A 21581-nucleotide genomic window follows, 5' to 3' on the forward strand; every position below is an offset into this window, starting at 1 on the left:
ATGCTAGCCAAGACTGATGTAGTGCAGCAGTATCTAGGGGGTACAAGGTTGGGGAAGGCTGCTAAAATGTGAGGTTTTATTATAACCCCAGTTTTTACACTATTAGAACATTAACATGAACCCTTGAATGTGGCATAATTGTGACAGTTGGGTCACAACTGTTCCTTCATGCAGAAAATCTTGTTAACTTCAGGGAGGCTTTTCAGAAAATAAATGTGTTTTTTTTCTTATATCTTCCTTACAGGTTTTTGCTTCAGTGTCTTGAAGATTTGGATGCCAACTTACGAAAGTTAAATTCTCGTCTATTTGTGATTCGAGGGCAGCCTGCAGATGTGTTTCCCAGGCTCTTTAAGGTAAAATCTGATGCTTTTCTCCAGTGCTGCTTCTGTGCAACTTCTATACATTTATCAAGTTGTTTCAACGTAACGTAACGTATTCACATTTGATTTGGAGAGCTCTTGAAGCTCACAGGAACATGAACAGATCCAGCTACTCTGGATCAATGTTCTTTTATTTGAGTGCTATGGCAAAATTTGAAAAGCAGTACACACAAGAAGTTCAGGGGTGTACCTGTTCTCAGATATATATAAAAATGTTGAAAATTAAAACTCCCTTCAAAAAATGTTTATTTTCATTGTGATGCAATACTGTTACAATACACTGTACACAAACATTAAGATGTTTGTAGCTACAAACAAAAAGCTACTTAGGGTATGTTTCGGTAACAATTGTATCTGCTCATTCCTTTCTCTTTTGTTCTTCCTTCCTACAAAGCTGTCAAAAATTGGTAGCTATTTTTCAAGTGAAACAAAGGTAGAGTGTGTGCAAACAGACTTATGAAAGAGGAAAGGCCTGCTTCCATATATTAATGATCCTGTTAATCTGGATTATTTATTTGATCAGTTAGTTTTTTCAGGCAGTGGCTGAAAAAGGTGAATATTAGGAATATAGTTGTCAAAGTACAGTGGTACCTTGGGTTACACTTCAGGTTAGAGATGCTTCAGGTTACAGACTCCGCTAACCCAGAAATAGTACCTCGGGTTAAAAACTTTGCTACAGGATGAGAACAGAAATTGTGCGGTGGTGGCTAAAGTGGTGCCTCAGGTTAAGAACAGTTTCAGGTTAAGAATAGACCTCCAGAACAAATTAAGTTCTTAACCCGAGGTACCACTGTACTCTTAAGGCCTTTGAGACTGCATTTGGGGTATAGGTTCATTTTTCTGCCTGTGCTGTTACAGCTATAGCTTCCTGAGAAGAGGGAGCTATAGATACTACTTCAGTTTGCTTAAATCTTTCATGGCAGAACTCTTGGCTCACATATTCTGTGCAGCCAACTACAGTTTCAGAAATTCAGATTTTTTTTTGGCTGGCCATATGCAGTTGGCCACTTGTGTTTTTGGTTTGACTGTATTAATGTTCATATATGTTATCCCTATTTCTCCATGTTCTGAAACAACTATCCTTTTAACCCTTTTTCAAAACTGCAGGAATGGAACATTACAAAACTTTCTATTGAGTATGACTCTGAGCCATTTGGGAAGGAGAGAGATGCAGCAATTAAGAAGTTGGCTAGTGAAGCAGGAGTGGAAGTCATTGTACGAATTTCACATACTTTATATGACCTAGATAAGTAAGTAAATAGTTTTGTGAATTTAAAATGAGAAAGATAAGCTTCCTGGTAACATAATATGCAATATATATAAGTTTTAGCAATGATGTGAAAAAAATTCATTACCATATTTTCCATGAATATTTTCCTATTTATGAATGTATTGCTTCATAAATATTGTCACATAATGATTTGGTACCATACCAGTCAAATTTGGCAGTTTACTTACCAGTGTTTTCAGTGTTCTGTTTATTTTTTGCATCTTGGAATACTCAGTATTCACAAAATAATAATAATAATTTCCAGGTGGGGAGGAAAAAAGCTGCCCCAAAAGCTGCCCTTTGAAAGCAGTGCATGGACACCAATCTTCTCTCTTTTGCGAAGCACTCCCAGGCATCGCTCCTCCCTCCTGTTTGAGCCCTAAGTCTCAATCACCTGATAGGGAGAGGAGCAAAGAAGGTACTTTTTGGGAAACCTCAGCTGCTGGGGGCGAGAAAACCCTTGGACTCTGCACTTTCACCAGTCAGCTGACCTTATGAGAGGCATCAGCCGATGAATAGGTGGGCATAGTCTGGTGAAAAAGGCATTGCAGGCCAAAATTGGCTCTTCATTCCAGATGAAAACTGCAGTGTATGGCTTTCACTAGTTTTCCTGTCACCTTTTTATAAATATTTCTGGTCTAAATTATTTCTATCATTAATTCATAGGTTAGTTATTTGCCTGGGTGGTAATGCTTACACTTGCAGTCTAATACAACTACAGTAGTTTTCTCTTTAGGCCTTTCTGTGGACATTTGATAAAGGAATTTAAGCTCTGTAATTGCAACTGTTATAACGTGACTGTTATTTGTAGATATAAGAGAATTCATGTCAAGGGTAAGAAAAATATGCAGTTTCCTACAGTGTTTTGTAACAACATTACCTTAAGTTAAAATTTTCTTCCATGTTTTTAGGATTATAGAATTAAATGGAGGACAGCCACCCCTTACCTATAAGAGATTCCAGACTTTAATAAGTAGAATGGAGCCATTGGAGATGCCTGTAGAAACTATTACTGCAGAAGTAATGTCAAAGTGTACCACTCCAGTTTCTGATGACCATGATGAAAAATATGGTGTTCCATCTTTGGAAGAACTAGGTAATCCAAGAAACTTCATTAATATTCTTCCCACACTACAAAAATAAATGCCAGTATTTTTAATGGCCCTTCTGTTGTACTGTCTGTGTTTAATCGTAGAAAATTGACAATCAGGGCTGCACACAAAAAGTCTGTCCCTGGTTTTCCCTCAGCCTGTGACCAAAGAGATTATAAATCCCTGACACTGTAGGATACAATAGCTGACTTGAAGAATAATAATAATGAGCAAATGCTGTTGGTTAGTTAGTATCACATGTTGATAGAAATATCCTTAAATTAATTCACAGTTTGAATGTCAAGAGAAGCATTTTTCCTAATACAGTACACTTAATTTATTCTCCCAGTACCATATTCAAGGTGGAGTGTCTAAAACTAGTAACTTTTACAAGAAGAATTAATAATCTCTCTTCAGATGACAGTAACACTTTATTGACTTACAACCATTGACTTAAGAAAACTTTGATTATAACAGAAAATAGACTGGGTTTGTTTGACAAGAAATCTCTAGTATTAAGACTTTGTAGGGGATCACATACCTTTTATTTTAGTTAATTACAAACATTTGGTCAGAGGATATAAATCTAGATGGATGGGCATCAGAGACCAATTATAAATTCTGTATTCAGCAATCTCAGAATTTAGGTGGAAGGGATCTTGAGGGTCATCTAGGCCAACCCACTACTATGCAGTGCATCCATGACAGATGGCCTGCAGTGCATCCATGACAGATGGCCATCCAACCTCTGCTTAAAAACCTCCAGGGAAAGAGAGTCCACCACCTTCCAAGGGAGTCTGTTCCACTGTTGAACAGCTCTTAGTACTAGTACTACTACTTTTATTAATGCTATATCATATGGATATAAGCATTTTCTCCCATAGCAGGGTTACTTCTGAGATGATGAATGTAAAAATACTGTTATTAATCACCTTCCACATCCCTCTTAAGGAGATGTACAAAATATAATAAACAGCCAAAACAATTAAAAATAACAAGAAAATGTGTTTAAAAAGAAACCTAGTCAAAATACGTGAAGTTGATTGCTATAGTTTATCCTTAAAAATTCTAAGGGAAGCTGTTTTATTACTAAATGAAAACAGCTCTCTGTTGTTCACTTGCTAGACATTATTGCATTACAGCAAACGTTTCAGACACAGCAATAACAATTTGGGCTGTGTTCAGTGGTGCCCTTCTATTTTCAGAAGCCCATTTCATCCGACAGAGACCTCTAATGGTGGTGGTGGTGGGGTGATTTTTGTAGATTTCTGCACCCTGTAAACCAGCTTTGGAGAGTTAAGAGACCCTTGGGGGTAGTGTGTTGAAAAACAGCTGAAGGGAAATGGGGAATCACCTTCTTTCCCCACATCAGCAGAGACCTGTGGTATTCAGAGAGTACAGTCCTACCTTGGTTGACAAATGCCTTGCGACTCGAACATTTTGGCTTCCAAACGCTGTAAACCCGGAAGTGAGTGTTCTGGTTTGCGAACGTTCTTTGGAACCCAAATGTCTGACATGGTTTCCGATTGGCTGCAGGAGCTTCCTGCAGCCAATCAGAAGCCGTGCCTTGGTTTCCAAACATTTTAGAAGTCGAATGGACTTCCGTAACAGATTCCATTCGACTTCCGAGGTACCACTATATCTGCAAATGAAGGAATCATTCCATATGTTGAAGGGTATTTATGGATATAGCTACTTGTCTGTTAATTAGGAAAGGAAATAAATGATCTTTACTAATTTGGTGGGTAAATATATAGCACTTTTGAAGCCACGCACATCTTTGGAATCTTTTTGGAACCTAGAAGCTTGTAGTATTTGGATATTTCCTCCTCTGTTCCTTGATTCTTAGCACTGACATGCTAGCAAACAATTTCTCACTTGGGAAAATGACATTATTGACAAAATTGTTTGGCTGCTATATTTATAATTATTTTATCTTGCAGGTTTTGATACGGATGGATTGCCTTCTGCTGTTTGGCCAGGTGGAGAAACAGAAGCTCTTACAAGATTGGAAAGACATTTGGAAAGAAAGGTACATTCACTAGTCTTCACAGACATCAGTTAATCGTGGTTTATTACCTTGTACAGAGGTAAAAAGGTACTGACTAGCATCTGAGGATTTCTATGCTACCTTTCAAAACACAACACCATGCCATGAAGGCTAAAGTTTGGTACAAAAACTTCTTAAAATAATATCAAATATTAAATACTAAAACACAAAGAGCAGCACAGAACAAAGTAGGCCAACAGACAAACAATTTAAATTGTACCCACCATTTCCCAGAAAGATGAACTGAAATAAAAAGCTCTTTCACACCTACCTAAAAAGCAGATGGAGAGGAGTGAAATGGATCTCCCTTGTAGAGGTGATCTTCCAAATATTCTTGTTAACTCTTCTAAAGAAAAATAATTCAGCTACTTGTTTATGCCTTTATTAACTGGCTCAAGCATATGGCCCTTGAGGGAGGAGTCAGTATTGTATTGTCGCTGTATTTTCACATAGAGTTCACCTTTTCTCAGTACCTTTTGATTGAAGAGCAATTGTTGCTTCTATAATTCACAGGTAAACAAACTGAAGCTGGTAAACGTCAGTGGTTCCAAATTCTGAAATCTAGGTGTCCCGTTAGCTGTTCCCAAGTTTCCTTTTTTAAAAAAGTGATAATAAGGGGAAAAAACTGAATGAAAAATGTACATAACCTTTTCATTTTCCTTAAGGCTTGGGTAGCGAACTTTGAACGACCACGAATGAATGCAAATTCTCTTCTTGCAAGTCCCACGGGACTTAGTCCTTACCTACGATTTGGCTGTTTGTCCTGCCGCCTGTTTTACTTCAAGTTAACAGACTTATACAAAAAGGTATGAACCAGCCAACTTGAACTGTCAAATACTCATTTATAAAATAAAATAAAACTTTATTTTTTTTAAAAAATGAATAATTTATTGTGCTATCATTTCAGGTAAAAAAGAACAGCTCTCCTCCTCTTTCTCTCTATGGCCAGTTGTTGTGGCGTGAATTCTTCTACACAGCAGCCACTAATAATCCACGCTTTGATAAAATGGAAGGCAATCCCATATGTGTGCAGATTCCATGGGACAGGAATCCTGAGGCTTTGGCAAAATGGGCAGAGGGCAGGACAGGATTCCCTTGGATTGATGCTATTATGACCCAGCTACGTCAGGAAGGCTGGATCCACCACTTGGCCAGGCATGCTGTAGCATGCTTCTTGACTCGAGGCGATCTGTGGATTAGTTGGGAAGAAGGGATGAAGGTATACTTACTTGTTCCTTAATTGATGATGATTTTTCTTTAGTATTGGCATTTTAAGATTTCAGTTTGATATTTTAGTTATGCAGATATTTCTAAATTTCAGGCAGCTTTTGCTACACAACCTATTTATACAGAATATTTTGTATCTAGTGCTGCATCGTTGGTTTTTCTGTTCATCAAGTTATATATATTAGGCATAGTATTAGGCCATGGTATTTGTCTCATCCTTTGAATAAATACTCTGAGAAGGCAGTCCTAAACACACGTACTAGGAAGTAAATCCCACTGATGATGGAATTTACTTTTGAGAAAACATGCTTAAGATTATACTGTAACGGTAGATATTGCTATGGCTTTAAAGTGGAATTTATAGTCCCTTAAAAAATAGTGAATGCTATGTGCTACTTGTTATATAACTTAAGCAAGGCTAGCTAAATAGCATCATCTAGTGGAGAACAGGCATTATTACATGCCATGCTCAAAGCTTCCTATGTGAATTTTCCTTTTCTTTACACTGCTCCCTCCCTCAAACACAAATGCACAGCTCTAAAGCTGTTGAGAATAATACCATGAACATCTGATCCTGTGGACTGTCTTCATAGCTGCAACAATATGAGCAGTTGCTTGGCCCAGTGCTTCTAAATCAAGTTAAGACACTAGCGAAGGGGCAGCATCTCCCACTACTGCCTTGCTTTCAAAGAACTGAACGAACCTATTATGTTCACATTTGTTCAGTACAGTACGTATCTTATATTTAAGCCAGGTGAGCAGGCAGCAGTGTCCAGGCCAGCAGAACAGCCTAGGATCCCTTAGATCTCCTTTTGCAGTGATGCCCATCTTAAGATCTCCTTAGTTTTGTTTCTTATTTTTAGTCTAAGTTTATGTATATGAGCCACTTTGTTCTTCTGGTGCAGATGAACTCACCTAGATAAAATTATTACTGCTGATTAAGCACAGTTTGGAATTCTGTTGGGCTCTGCTGTGTGTATCCTCATATGCCTTGCCTCAACAGGGATTTGGAACAAGAATTTACAGTATATGTTCCTCTGCATTATGTCAAGAGTAGGAGTTTTATGTAACTCGTCATAGTCATTTTAGCAGCCATGACTCTGATGGCTTTGTCTTAATGCTTCAAAACTGTACAGCATTGAAAAAGTATTTCTGAAAAACTGTTTGGGCTAACAGAGTGTTTGTTTTAAAGGTATTTGAAGAATTGCTCCTGGATGCTGACTGGAGTGTGAATGCAGGAAGTTGGATGTGGCTGTCCTGTAGCTCCTTCTTCCAGCAATTTTTCCATTGCTATTGCCCTGTGGGCTTTGGCAGAAGAACTGACCCTAATGGGGACTATATCAGGTTAAGTATCATTGCCAATTATTAGAAAAATTAAAGGGTTAAACAAGCTGTTCCATAAAGGACTCTTACTTAAACTTTTTCTTCTTTTCTTTATAAGACGCTATCTGCCTGTACTCAGAGGGTTTCCTGCAAAGTACATCTATGATCCTTGGAATGCGCCCGAGGGTGTCCAGAAGGTTGCAAAATGTGTAATAGGAGTGAATTACCCTAAACCAATGGTAAATCATGCTGAGGCAAGTCGCTTGAATATTGAAAGGATGAAACAAATCTACCAGCAACTATCACGATACAGAGGATTAGGTATGGTAAAATGTTTTGATTTAGAGAAGTTCACTTCTTTCTGTACTTGACTGCTTCTCTATATAGGCCCAGGGCCCAGGCATAATGAGTGTAACTAGGTGATTGAAAGGATTGGCAAATGAAAGACTGTTTCTCTTGTGCATTTCATTCATGTCAACTGTTTTATGTTGAACTGTTGTGTTAAATTTTGTGAACCACTCTATAAAGGGTTTATCCGTCTAAGGTATACTCTGAGTAGACCCATTGAAATCAGTGGAATTACATAACTCAAATCAATTGATTTGGTGAGAGTACTCTGAGGATGACTTGACCGGATGCAAATCGGAATTTTGCAATGATCCATTGGATTAGATTTTTTGAAAACATGGAGTTGGATCCATTTGTTAGTCATAGTAAGTGTCTAACTTTAGTTGGATACAGCTCATTGCATTCTTCTGTCTAGAAAGAGAAAATGAACATCCATATGAAATGAGAATTTGCTGCTTTTACATACTTTGCAGATACAGGTCTTGGTGCTGCCTTTGCGCCCCCCGCCCCCCCTTCCTGCATTTTAAAAATCTTTGTATTCGAATTCAGACTATGTTCTCATGCCTGGATGTACATTCATAAATTTAACAATACTGCCAATCCTTGTAATTTTCTTCTATGATCTGTTTCTTGGAGGACCTAATTTTCGTTTTGGATGAAATACAGAAAGGCCACCAGCAGAATTGGAAAATATAGTGACTAAACAAAAGTGTATGTTCTTCATTCTGATGCTAATGTATTTTGTTTTGATTAGGTCTGCTTGCATCAGTGCCTTCTAATGGGAATGGGAATGGAAATAGTGGCCTAATGGGATATTCACCAGGGGAAACCCTTCCTAGTTGTACCAATGCCAGTGGTAAGTTCTACCTATTCTTAATAAAAGTAGGCTGGGAAATAGAGAGCAGTAAAATCTACTTAAGACTCCAGTGACATTGTATTGTTTAGCAAATCTATCTTATCAACTTTCCAAAATTAGAACTTCAACAGCATATGGTCATTATTATTTATAATCACTCAGTTAATAGGTAAAGTGGACATCTACACACAGACTACAGATGGGATAGGGTTTAATTCACTCCACAGCTTTTGAGGGAGCATCATGCCTCTTATCTCAACACCTGGACTGGAACACAATTAGCCAATAGTCAATTACTGCATTTTCCACAAATAAATGCAGTTTAAATAAGTAGTTTCCAATAAAGTATATAGTCATAAAAGGTTAAAAGAACTCCAACACAACACTAACAGTCTAAAAAAAACCAGCAAGGAAAAATGTTTTCATTTTATTTGTACAGCATCCATTCTACTGATACCCAGTTGCAGGTAGAGGTCCTTTCCACTACTAAAGGGGAACTATTCAACTTTCTTAGTGTTTACATCTGAGTATGTAATATGTATATATTAATATTGATAGGATATGTATTAATAATATCATAAAATTCAGTTGTGATGACTAAATATTTAATAGTTCTTTTCAAAATAATATGCAGATGTAGTTCTACAATACAGTATTTAGAAATCGGGATTAAGGCCTTTTCTATCTTGGTTACTTTGAACCAAGAGGAAAGTACTTGCAAGTCATTGTTTGCATGTACTAAGATTCCTGTCCAAGTTCAGTTAACATGCGAAAGTAGAAATTGCAGATGGATTTGGTTAAGAAAATGGGCTATGTAACTAGCACACAAATACACATAAGCAGCTCAGGCAGTTTAGTATTTCACATGCTGAAGAAGTTCTCATAGCTTTCAGATTATAATCATTAAAACCAAAGAAAAATAGTTTGGGGGACTGACCAGAAAGTCTAATTTCTTGAATGGCAAAGGAATAAATGCTTCCTTCAGGCAGGATCATAAACGAATTGACAGTCTAGCCAGAAATTAATTTTATTGTGACTGTGGAAGTGTCTGCATTGCACTGGGACAGAGATACCATTGAAACAAATTAACTATTGATAGGAAGCCTATACCTTCCCAGAAATTAGTAGAGCTAACCATGCAGATTTGTGTTCTTCCAGGATCTCAAATGGGAACAAATGAAGCCCATTCAGGAAGTGTTCAAACATGCACGTTAGGAGAATCTCATACAGGAACTAGTGGAATTCAGCAGCAAGGTAAGACAACATTGCTTCAGTTTTGCATTAAATTCCTCAGAAGTCTTACTTATTCCAATACTTTGGATTATACCAGTTGAACAGGGGGAATGAGGCATTTCCTGCCATGCTGCCTGTAATTATGTGCACCTTGTCTCTATAGGACAGGTTCCTTTTAAACCTTCTTTAAGTGAATGTATCTGAGCAAAAATATCTGGCCCTCTCCAAGAGGAACCAAAATAAAGTCAAGAGAACTTCATGCTGAAGCATCAAAGTTTGTAAATCAAAGAAAAGTTTTTCTCCCACTTGCCCCTACAAAGTTTCAGATGCTTTTAGTACCAATTCCCCGGCTACCCTCTGTGTAAGTGTGTTATTGAGGACCAAGGTGCAAGAGGAAGAATTCTAGAAAATAAATGGGACTTCCTCAAGTGGGATTTGCATTGCATTGCCAGCAATCATACAGGTTGTCATTTAGAGAGAGCTAAGTATGCCTGAATAATTAAGCACTGAAATCTCACTGGCTTTAGAGAAAGTGAGATAGTTCTGTCAGTATTTATCCACCCATATGCTGGAGTTCTACCATTTTCAGCTATGCAGGTTAACCACAGATCCCAGCTGGAAAGGTGGAGAAGGAAGTAAAGCAGGAACACATGGGACTTCAAAATTTTAGCCTCTTAGGTATGCACACAGCCAAAAGCTGTTCCTTGGGGCCAAGGGCATGGGCTGCAACATGACCTGCAACAAGACTAATCTTTAGATTTCCCTATGTCATGGGTAGGCAAACTCAGGCCTGGGGGCCGGATCCAGCCCAGTTGCCTTCTAAATCCGGCCTGCAGACAGTCCGGGAATCACTGGTTTTTACATGAGTAGAATGTGTGCTTTTATTTAAAATGCATCTCTGGGTTATTTGTGGGGCATAGGAATTTCTTCACCCCCCCCCCCAAATATAGTCCGGCCCCCTCCAAGGTCTGAGTGATAGCGGACTGGCCCCCTGCTGAAAAAGTTTGCTGACCCCTGCACTATGTATTCACCAAGCCTAGACAAGTACCTTTTAAGATTTATGTAGCTTACAAAATTGACAGCCCAGTTGGAGGCACTTACATTAAAATGTATTTTAATTGTATGAAGAATTTCTAGAACTTTGATCAGAAATATTTATTGCAGATCTATTACACATTTCAAAAATATTTTAATGTGTTTTTAGCAGGTTACCCTCAAGGGAGTGGTATTTTGCATTACGCTCATGGGGAAGGCCAGAAAACACACTTAATTCAGCAAGGTAAGTTCTATAAACATGTGTGATGGCATTATCTGAAACTCAAATAGATTCTTAAAGTAGGTCTTTGGTTTCAATTTGCAGGAAGAGCATCTCTTCTTGCTGGAGTGTGCACTGGGAAACGTCCAAATCCAGAAGAGGAAACTCAGAGCATTGGTCCCAAAGTCCAGCGACAAAGCAGTAATTAATTGGGTAAAAATAAGAACTCTGAAGGAAGATATTAATGATAGAAAACCACATGCTGATGTCAGAAGGAAAAACTAAACATGCCTCCTGAATGGTTAAGAACATAGCTTCCATTAGAGGAGTGGACCAAATATCATTGAACCTAACATCCTGCGTGGCAGTGGCCAAGAGTCCTGACATTCAGTTTATGCTTTTAGCAGTTGCATGGGACTACCATATGACTTGTATTGCCAGTTCTGCTCCATTTAGCCTAACTTGCCCCCACCCCTTAAAACTGTGCATTAGCTTTGTCTATTTTTTGAGCTTGCTGAGTGATGATAACCATCCACTTCAGTCATGAGGTATTTGTGTAACTTTCTTTGAGCAGGGAAAGGGAACAATTTTGTTTTATTTGACTCCACTCATTCTTATGCTCTTATGCATAGTTTTTGTACTGAGAAAGTGGAAGTTTCCTTTCATTTATTACCATTACATTATACAGTTGTCCATCCTGCAACTTGTTTTTTTCCTCCCTAAGCTGCAGCAGGTCTAAGATACTGTCCTGTTGGCAGCTTCGAATCTGCACCCCCATAAATATTCATGTTCTGCTCTCCCCCTTTAGAGATAATATCCAAATGCATACCCAGTGTAAACACTGCACATAGATTTATCTAGGTTGGTTGCAGTATTTTTCTGTAGTTCTTGCACGTCTTTATGTTGCTGCAAATGTGCATCAGTAGGCCTATGAAGTGTGTGTTTAGAATAAGTAGCCATGCCTGCTCTGAAGCATATTTTGTACTGAAGCAGTTACTCTGTTCTAGCCTGTTTAGAATAGCTGGGGCCATGTGTTTTCTTCTGCAGCTGTAGAGCAGGATTTGGAGCAGTTAACAGAAAATTATTCTGCACAACAAATTACTTAAACGTCCACATAGTTGGGAAATCTCACCTATCTTGCTATGACGACCATACCAAGAACCCTAAATATTCATATAACTGCTGAGTATTATCAGCTGACATAGAAGGGTTGAACAGTTTATTTTGCTGTATTTTTCTCTGTATGCCTGAAATATTTATTGTAAGTATGAAGAATTGCTCCAGCAATTACATTTTGATGTGTCACCTCAGTTCTGAGTTTTGTTTAAAATATTGTGGCATTGTGATCTGAAATATGCCATTATGGATAAACATATTGTCAGACTTCACTTAACATTGTGCTTCCATCAAATTCAATCCATTTTGCCACTCTACACACTCCTTTGCCTCAATCGGCAGCTTCTTGACTAATTTACAAGATATAAAAACAGCCATCTATTTGCCCTGCACTATTTATATTCTGTTCAAGTTTTATTGACTCCCTCCTTTATTTTTCACTTTGAAGTACACCAAAGGTTGTAGGGCTAAACCTCAGGGGGAGAGCATCTACTTTGTATACAGCAGGCCCTAAGTTCAATCTGGTATCTCCAGGTAGAGCTAGGAGAGAAACTGTGAAAAGCGGCTGCCAGTCTGTAAGCAATAGTGAGCAAGATAACCAAGTGCTCCAAGTATAAGGCAGCTTTCAGTGTTCCTAAGATCTAGACTTATAGGTCAAGCTCTTATGGCTAATTTTGTCATATTATCTCTCCAATAGGCCTCTAGAAAGACTTTACTTTTGTGAGTTACTGAAAGTTTAACATAGCATTGTGTGGATCATGTAAAATTTGGTAGCTTACACAAGTACTGAAGATTGGAAAAAAGACCAGTCTGCTCTTCTTAAAAACACAAATAATGCATTCTGTAGCTGCCCATTATATTTGGAAATATTTTTTACCTACTCAGTTTTCACAGCAAATATTTGGCTGCAGTCCACCACACACTTCCCTGGGAGTACGCCCAGTTCAACTCAGGGGGGCTTATTTCTGAGAAGACATGCATGCAATTTCATTGTTAGTTTGCAATGCATGTATGTCTATGGACAGTTGTCTTTTGCCTCTTTTTCTTACCTGTTATTTTTTGACAGGGCTGTTTTCAATATAAAACACAAAAATATATAGCATAATAATGGTAAACATAAACAAATAATAATAATACACATAATTACATGCACACACCCCTTTAAAAGGCCACAGATCATTTAATTAGCCAAAGGCTTGGGAGAAGAGGAATGTTTTTGCTTGGCGCCTAAAGATATGTAACAAAAAAAGTGCCAGGGAAGCCTCCCTAGGGAGAGCATTTGACAAGTGGGGAGCCACCTCATAAAGGGCTCATTCTTGTGTTGCCACCTCCAGACCTCTTGTGTAGGAGGCAGATGAAGAAGGGCCTCAGGTGATTACTGCAGGGTCTGAGTCAGGTCATATGGGGAGAGGCATCCTTGAGACATTGTGGTCTTGAGCTGTTTACGACTATAGGTCAGAACCAGCACTTTGAATTGGGCCCAGAAACTAATTGACAGCCACTGCAGTCGGGCCAAGGCTGGTGTTATATGCTCAAACCATCTTGTCCTCGTGAACAACTTGGCCGCTGAATTCTGCACCTAAACTGGGCCTAAACCGTGATTGAAATGGATCTAGAAAATTTGTTTCCTCCAAGAGTGCCTAGATCTGGTCTGCGACCGCTCATTCAATAACCTTGCCCAAGAAGGGGAGGTTGGTAACTACTGAGCAGTAATGACTTAGATTACTTGAGTGGTTTTACCACTGCCTCCTTCAAGCCGTCAGGGACCACTTCCTCTCACAAGGAGGCATTAATCACCTCCCTTGCACAGCAAGCTCTCCCATCTCTGCTAGTTTTTATCAGCCAAGAGGGGCAAGGGTCCAGAACACAAGTGGTCACCCTGACTGATCCAAGCACCTTGCCCACAATTCATTGAACATAACAGGATTAGACAGTGCTCTGGTCATCACTTGCTTGTGTTCTGAAATTCCCAAATCACCATTCTTTTTTGTTTGGACTTCCACTGCTAGCAAGAAGCTACACATTGTAGTCTTATGGCACCTTACATGCAGCACAACTTATGCAAGTGATGAACCAGTCATTAAATTAAATCATGAACAGACAATGTATGCAGAAAATGTGATTCATTACATATAAAAACATATTAATAAATATTAAAATGTATGCAAGGTATGGTAACAAATTTCAGAAAGCGAAAACATATAATATTTATTGAGAATTAATTCCTAATGGACTGATTCATTTTTGTCTTGCAGCTTTGCTGAAAGAGAAGGATCCACACCCTAAAATTTCAGGGCAAAATTATTTCACTTCATATTGGAATTAAAAGTTTTTGTGAGAGTACTTGTATTAAAATGTGCATTTTCATGCATTTATTTTCACACGGTCTGAACGGTTGTAAACAAGTATGTTTTTTAATGCATTGTTTCTAACTGGTATTTCTATGGTTTTTAAACTTTTAATGACTCACAAAGGGGAAATAGACATTTGTAAATAAAGCATTTGGTGATGAATTTGGTAACTTACTGTAAATATAAACATTCATGATTAGTGATAGACTCATCAATATATTTTTGATATTTCATGTACGGCTTTCAGAAAAGGCTTTAATTGGATGGATATAAAACGGAAAGTGTCCAGACAATGATGACCTTGATCGTTTTTAGATTTAATATTTTTAGATTCGGGGCAGGATTTTTGACCCCTTTATGAACCAAACTGTCTTTTCAAAATGGTCAGCTCTTATATGTCTGTGTATAAAATATGATAGAGATGTTACTCTATGAAAATACAGCTGTATATAAGTCTCATATGCCAATATTTTGTTAAACTATGAAGTTGTCGTGTCTGATGTTTTGTCCTTGTATTTCCCACTGCCTTGTTCAATCACAGTGAGGATGCCCTTGTTAATAAAAATGTATATACAGGTTGTTTCATTTAAGTCTTGTTTTTGAGCAGATTTTGTATTGGTCTAGTCAATACAGTTTTTAAGAAGTCCTAGCATACAAGTTTTGAATTGCTTATACCTTGTGTTTATAGAATTTTATAGCTTCAAATAGCATTTGAAGAGTTTAATGACCCTCACTAGCTATTGTCCTAAGCACCCACAGCCAAGGAAGGCACATATCTGATAGCTAATCCTTTACTGACAAAAATGTGTACTTAAAGCAACTCTTACAGTGCTCCAGAAGTCCAGTTACTGAACTTAAGTATGTAACATGTTTACTTCTGATATTTTGCCTCTTATCAGGGTAGTAGTTCCTGTTATTCCTTTCACAATGAGTCCCTCTGCATTGCTTTTCTGCATTCAGCTGGAAGCAGGTTTCTCCCAAGTTCCATATGGCATTTGTGGCAATGCTATCTTCTACATTGCTATCCTGCAGTGCCAGTACTTGCTCTGGTTTTTAGTAGTAAATATGTGCTTTAGCATACAAAGAATTTAAACAAGATATAAAAAGAAAAGGGCAAACATTGCCTGTTTAATTCCTGGGATCAGGTAACATATTACAGGAAATAAAATAGTAGCAATGCAGGTTGAAATGCTGCTGGTTAGTTATATAGTAGGGAACGGCGAACTAGGCCTAAATCTGGTATGCAATTCCAAAGTAGCTGATTTTTTGAATTTAACTGTGAGCAAGCATCATAGAAAAGTGGAGATTTTCTCTGTCACCAACTGCTTCACAGTTCCACTCCGCCATGCAAGGTGAGTTAATACCACTTTCCCAGTTCCCACATGAGAGGTTAGCACTGCAATTGCAATTAAAGTTAGAAAACACACTGCAGCCCAGGTCTTGAAACATGGAGGACTCCCAGGAAAACACTTGAATGCAGTAGTTTTTGCAACCATTTTGTCTGGATTCTCCAGAAAACCAGAATAAACTACTTAAACACCAGTTCTAGAGAAATGGTTCATATGAAAGCATTCTTTATGGTTTATTACTATCCATATAAATCTTTAGGAATAATAAAAATCCAGTGAATTTATTTGTTAATCTGAATGGTGAAAGTAATCAAGCTTTTGCAGAGTTCTTTTTTATAAAATAAAACCTCTATTCTTGTCAAATTGACCTATAGAGGGTGCTCAAAGAGCCCAAGTATGATTTCTTCTTCTTCACCTCCTACATCTCTGGGATAGCCAGCACTTTTGTAAACAGTATACAAACAATATGCCCAGCCAGTGCTCCATAATCTAGATTCAGAGAGTAACATCAGTTCATCTCTTGTGAAGAGCGAAGGCGTGCATCTGATGGTCAATAGCTACCTTTCTGAAGGGAATGTGAAAGCCTTCTTTCATCTTCTGTATAAACAAGAATGAGTGCCACAGAAGGAAACACTTTATTTCTGAGAACCGCAAGTGCCCCCCATCTGTCTTGCAGTGTGGGGAAGTGTTTTTTAAACCATTCTTAAATTCTAAGCCAGAAAGTGTTTTCTGTTCTGCACGGTAGTAGTTTATTCTATAAAAGGGCACTTGTGCATCCCTATAAGTAATTGCACGCCGTACATGCAATTGGATCAACACTTACATCCCAGACCTGCTCACTGGATAGAGAGTTGGTGCTTTTTGTTACCACCTGGAGAGAAATCCCTTATTGTAATGAGAACAGTTCTTTATAATTTGTTTTAATACATTTTTGCCCTGCTCTTCAGCCAGAAAGGGATCTCAAGTGACTTACAAAAAAAATCAGCAAGCTGCCTTTGGCCCTCCCTGCCCTCAGCCTTACAGTTAAATTAACAGACACAACACAAAAGGGGGAAAGAGGAGGGAAGAGGAAAAAAGTAATATTTGGCACCAGGTCTTAAAAATTACTGTTCTTAGAATGTTCGGTTGGGATGGGACAGTAAATAAAACGGATCCATTGTTGATTGTGTGGCAAGTGTCAGTTAACTGTTGCTCTTCAAATAGCAGCTTTTGACAGCTCCCCCCCCCCTCACTTTTGTTCTTTCTAATGTCTAGACACTTCCTCTCCTCCCTCAGGTCTTATTTGTGCCCAGCATTCTATGCTTCTCTCTGCTACCTACACATTTGAATGAACAGTCAAGATGCATCCATTTGATGCATCCTATTTGATGTAGCATCCTGCTAAATGCTAATCCTAAAGCAGAAATCAAGGGAAGTGGTGAAGTTTTCACCTTTTGACAAGACCTTACAAGTGACCAATTTAGGAAGCAGTTTCATAGCACGCATGCTGTCGTCCCATTTTGTAGGTAACAATTTCAGGTTTCAGACTTGAAAGAGGAATAGAAACTGGATTACAAGGGGACTCTCGTGTTCATGCATGCAGGTTCTATACAACATCTACCCACTGTTCTCTTGAAAATACAGTCCCATATTTCCCGTTTAATTGAGATTTACCATTGACACAGAATATCTGAAGTCAAACAAAAACCGCAAATACTGATTAAATGGTGGAGGGAAACTATGGAATGGCCTTTTGATGAAGGCAACACGTGGACACTAAAACCCCCCCACTGCATGCATGAATCTGAATACTCACTCTTAAAGCAGTAGCAGCTCCCAACCTAAAACAAAAACTAGTGTCCTGCCTTTTGTATGCCCCTCCAGGTGTGCTAGCAGTATGCTGATCTGGTTCCTATTGCGCTACCAGGTCCTGTAGTCCCCCATTGCATTATTTTGCACAAGGAGAAGAAAAGCAAAGGGCTGGATCAAGAATACACAGATGCTTTTCTTTGGTGCTGGGAGAAGGTGATTCATCATACTGATTATGGAAGGTAAGAAGAGATGAGTAACGTTTTGCAATGGCCGCTTAAAACAGGTGAAGCCTGGGAAGATGGCAAAACACAGTGGGGGAGTTTGTGAAATTTCCAAGTGTTCCCAATTACACTAGCAGAGCCTTAAAAAAGTACAGTGATTTGTTCAGCATTTAGCTTTGATACTGATTTGCTACAGCATGCCTGCAGATTCCTTATTGAAGCGATGCTTAGAAGGGGAACCATGGTCAATGCCATAATCAGTACAAAATACTTTAGGTTTGGGAAGTACAAAATGATGGAAGCATTAGTCTGGTCTTCCTTCTGTGCATCTGGTGCAGTAAGTAGTGGTGGTGGTGGTTAAAGATAGTAATTGAAATATTCAGCTAACTTCCATTGGATGTAGTTTAATGTACCAAAAAGCAGAAGACTGTAATATTTGCATTTGCAAAATTAAAGGCTGGAATAATTGACTTACCTGGGAGTGTGAGCCCTATCAAACTCAGTGGGACTTCTTTTTGATCAGACATGTCTTGGGTTGCACTGTCCGGCAGCTGTTGACAACCCAGGTCATTTATGCAGGACAGAGGATGCAAGAATATCAGCAGCTACACACAGTAAGCATGCCTCCTTCCATCATTATCTCTAATATGTGCTAATGACTCTATAGCTAGATAGAGGAGACTGAGTAATTCTGATAGGCCCCTCTGGCCAAGTAAAACTCTTAAGATTTTCATAATTAAAATCCATACAGATTTCATTAATTGAAGAAAATGAATAGACTTCCCCTGTAATTAACTCCTTCACTCAAAAGGCTAAAAAAGAAAAAACCAAACAAAAACATAAAAGCAGTTGCGGTCATGTGGTATCAAAGTTGAGCATAAGATAACGGTGTGCTGATTCACTCTCATCAGTCCCCTCTAATTAAGACCACAATCTCACTTATTGTTCAAAGTCTTAGCTGTGAATGGTATTCGAGAGATGCTTTACATTAACTCACAGCAGCCAAGGTCCAGCTCATACGGACTTCAGGTTGACACAGCGGCCATGGCATTAGATTTTATTTTATTTAAATTATCTATTTCCAATGTTTGCTTTGAATACAGAATCCAGCATCCAGCTGAGGATAATGGAAGTTGTAGTCCAACAAATTTTGGTTGCCCAAGATCAAGGAAGGTCGTTCTATGACATAACATCCATAACATCCATAACATAATCGACCATAACATCCTTCTGGACCGTCTAGAGGGGTTGGGAGCTGGGGGCACTGTTATACAGTGGTTTCGCGCCTTTCTCCTGGGCCGTGTTCAGAAAGTGGTGGTGGGGGATGAGTGTTCAGACCCTTGGGCCCTCACTTGTGGGGTGCCTCAGGGTTCCGTCCTCTCCCCCATGCTTTTTAACATCTATATGAAGCCGCTGGGAGAGATCATCAGGGGGTTTGGACTGGGTGTCCATCAATATGCAGATGATACCCAGCTCTACCTTTCTTTCAAATCAGAACCAGTGAAGGCGGTGAAGGTCCTGTGTGAGTGCCTGGAGGCGGTTGGAGGATGGATGGCGGCTAATGGATTGAAGTTGAATCCTGACAAGACAGAAGTACTGTTTTTGGGGGACAGGGGGCGGGCTGGTGTGGAGGACTCCCTGGTCCTGAATGGGGTAACTGTGCCCCTGAAGGACCAGGTGCGTAGCCTGGGAGTCATTTTGGACTCACAGCTGTCCATGGAGGCACAGGTCAATTCTGTATCCAGGGCAGCTGTTTATCAACTCCACCTGGTACGCAGGCTGAGACCCTACCTGCCCGCTGACTGTCTGGCCAGAGCGGTGCATGCTCTAGTTATCTCCCGCTTGGACTACTGCAATGCGCTCTACGTGGGGCTACCTTTGAAGGTGACTCGGAAACTACAGCTAATCCAGAATGCGGCAGCTAGACTGGTGACTGGGGGCGGCCGCCGAGACCACATAACACCGGTCTTGAAAGACCTACATTGGCTCCCAGTACGTTTCCGAGCACAATTCAAAGTGTTGGTGTTGACCTTTAAAGCCCTAAACGGCTTCGGCCCAGTATACCTGAAGGAGCGTCTCCACCCCCATCGTTCTGCCCGGACACTGAGGTCCAGCGCCGAGGGCCTTCTGGCGGTTCCCTCATTGCGAGAAGCGAAGCTACAGGGAACCAGGCAGAGGGCCTTTTCGGTGGTGGCGCCCGCCCTGTGGAATGCCCTCCCATCGGATGTCAAGGTGATGGACAACTACCTGACATTCAGAAAACATCTTAAGGCGGCCCTATTCAGGGAAGCTTTTAATGTATGATATTTTAGTGTTTTTTGGTTTCTGTGGAAGCCGCCCAGAGTGGCTGGGGAAACCCAGCCAGATGGGCGGGGTACAAATAATAAATTATTATTATTATTATTATTATTATTATTATGACATACTTATTTGGCAATGTCAAGGCCAATGAAAGTGAACAGTAGACAACAGAGAGACTCAGAGAAGTTGCTGTGTTAAATGTAGGAGGGGGTGTGAATGAAAATGGCCAGCAGGGTTGGTGGTGGGTCACAGGTGCCCCATCCGTGTTTGCAGCAAGCAAAGGGGGCAGGAATCAAAATTGCCCTAACAATTTGGGGGAGAGCAGCAGTGGCACATCCTAGTCCTTTCTCTGCTATTGTCTACTCTTCACTTCCTCACTTCCAAGAGGGAACCCTCCAAGTTGGCACTGCTGTCCCAGTTTAGGCAGAATGGTTTCTATAGATGAGGCCATAGTTCAGTGGTGCAACATCTTCCTTGCATGCAGGAGGTCCCTGATTCAGTCCCTAGCATCTCCATGTGGAGTGGGAATGTCCCTTTTTCTGAAACCCTGGGCAGCTGCTGCCAATCAATGCTGATCATACTGAGCTAGATGGACCAATGCAGTCATACCTCATGTTATGGACGCTTCAGGTTACGTGTTTTCAGATTGCGGACAGCGGGAAACCCGGAAGTACCAGAACGGGTTACTTCCGGGTTTTGTCACTCGCGCATGCGCAGTGCTAAAGTGCTAAATCACGCTTTGTGCATGCGCAGAAGAGCACCAAATCATGCCGGCACCTGCACAGACGCGGCGCTTCAGGATGCGAATGCTGGGGGTTGTGGGCATGCCTCCGTCACAGATTACGTCCGCAACCTGAGGTTCCACTGTAGTCTGACTTGATATAAGGCAGCGCCCTATGGGTTTTTCTTTTAAGAGCAATGCTCAGACTTGCAGCCATATCATTTGTTTCATTTACTTGAGGCTCTCAGATCAGTGAGAAAGTTCTCTCTCTTTATGATCAATTATTAATCAAAGCAGTCTAGATTTCACTGAAGACACACAACTTTCTGCAGCAAGATACAGTCGCCCTGATCCAGGGAAATTAGGCTTTCGCACACATATTGGAGAACTGCCTGCAGTGATCAGATAAACTTACCTGAATATGGAAGTTGTGGGAGGAGAATTTCCTCCCTCTAGCAGCCACCCCACCCCACCCTTTACTGCTCAGGAGGTCCCTCTGACGCCTTGGGGCTAGGGGTACAAATTCTAATGCATGCCCAGCCACATAGATCAGTGAAAGGTGCATAGGTGACCTCCATATTTGGGTTGTTATTCCATTTACTCTTTATTACTTACTTGATAATAGATGGCAAACAGAAGCACAGTGGCTAATTACTGCTTAATTTCTACCTCCTCCCACCCAGAGGTCCTGTGCCTTT

General features: G+C 39.9%; 1 protein-coding gene across 4 annotated transcripts in view; it reads left to right on the top strand.

Annotated features, from left to right (window-relative positions):
* Positions 1 to 15085, top strand: part of CRY1 (cryptochrome circadian regulator 1) — a 32317-nt gene extending 17232 nt beyond the window's left edge. The window contains exons 2-14 of one of the 4 annotated variants that reach the window (XM_083462165.1): positions 245 to 353; positions 1488 to 1630; positions 2562 to 2746; positions 4685 to 4773; positions 5457 to 5597; positions 5699 to 6010; positions 7211 to 7362; positions 7460 to 7662; positions 8444 to 8545; positions 9704 to 9799; positions 10986 to 11057; positions 11139 to 11246; positions 14405 to 15085. In XM_083462165.1, the coding sequence (XP_083318291.1) occupies positions 245 to 353; positions 1488 to 1630; positions 2562 to 2746; positions 4685 to 4773; positions 5457 to 5597; positions 5699 to 6010; positions 7211 to 7362; positions 7460 to 7662; positions 8444 to 8545; positions 9704 to 9799; positions 10986 to 11057; positions 11139 to 11242 (1708 nt within the window). In that variant the 3' untranslated portion in view covers positions 11243 to 11246; positions 14405 to 15085. Of the gene's footprint in view, positions 1 to 244; positions 354 to 1487; positions 1631 to 2561; positions 2747 to 4684; positions 4774 to 5456; positions 5598 to 5698; positions 6011 to 7210; positions 7363 to 7459; positions 7663 to 8443; positions 8546 to 9703; positions 9800 to 10982; positions 11058 to 11138; positions 11247 to 14404 lie in introns of all 4 variants that reach the window. The other 3 variants (XM_083462164.1, XM_083462167.1, XM_083462166.1) reach the window with 3 other exon arrangements.
* Positions 15086 to 21581: the final 6496 nt, after the last annotated feature.

Source organism: Podarcis liolepis, assembly GCF_965112155.1.
Source record: "Podarcis liolepis genome assembly, chromosome: 10".
NCBI lineage: Eukaryota > Metazoa > Chordata > Lepidosauria > Squamata > Lacertidae > Podarcis > Podarcis liolepis.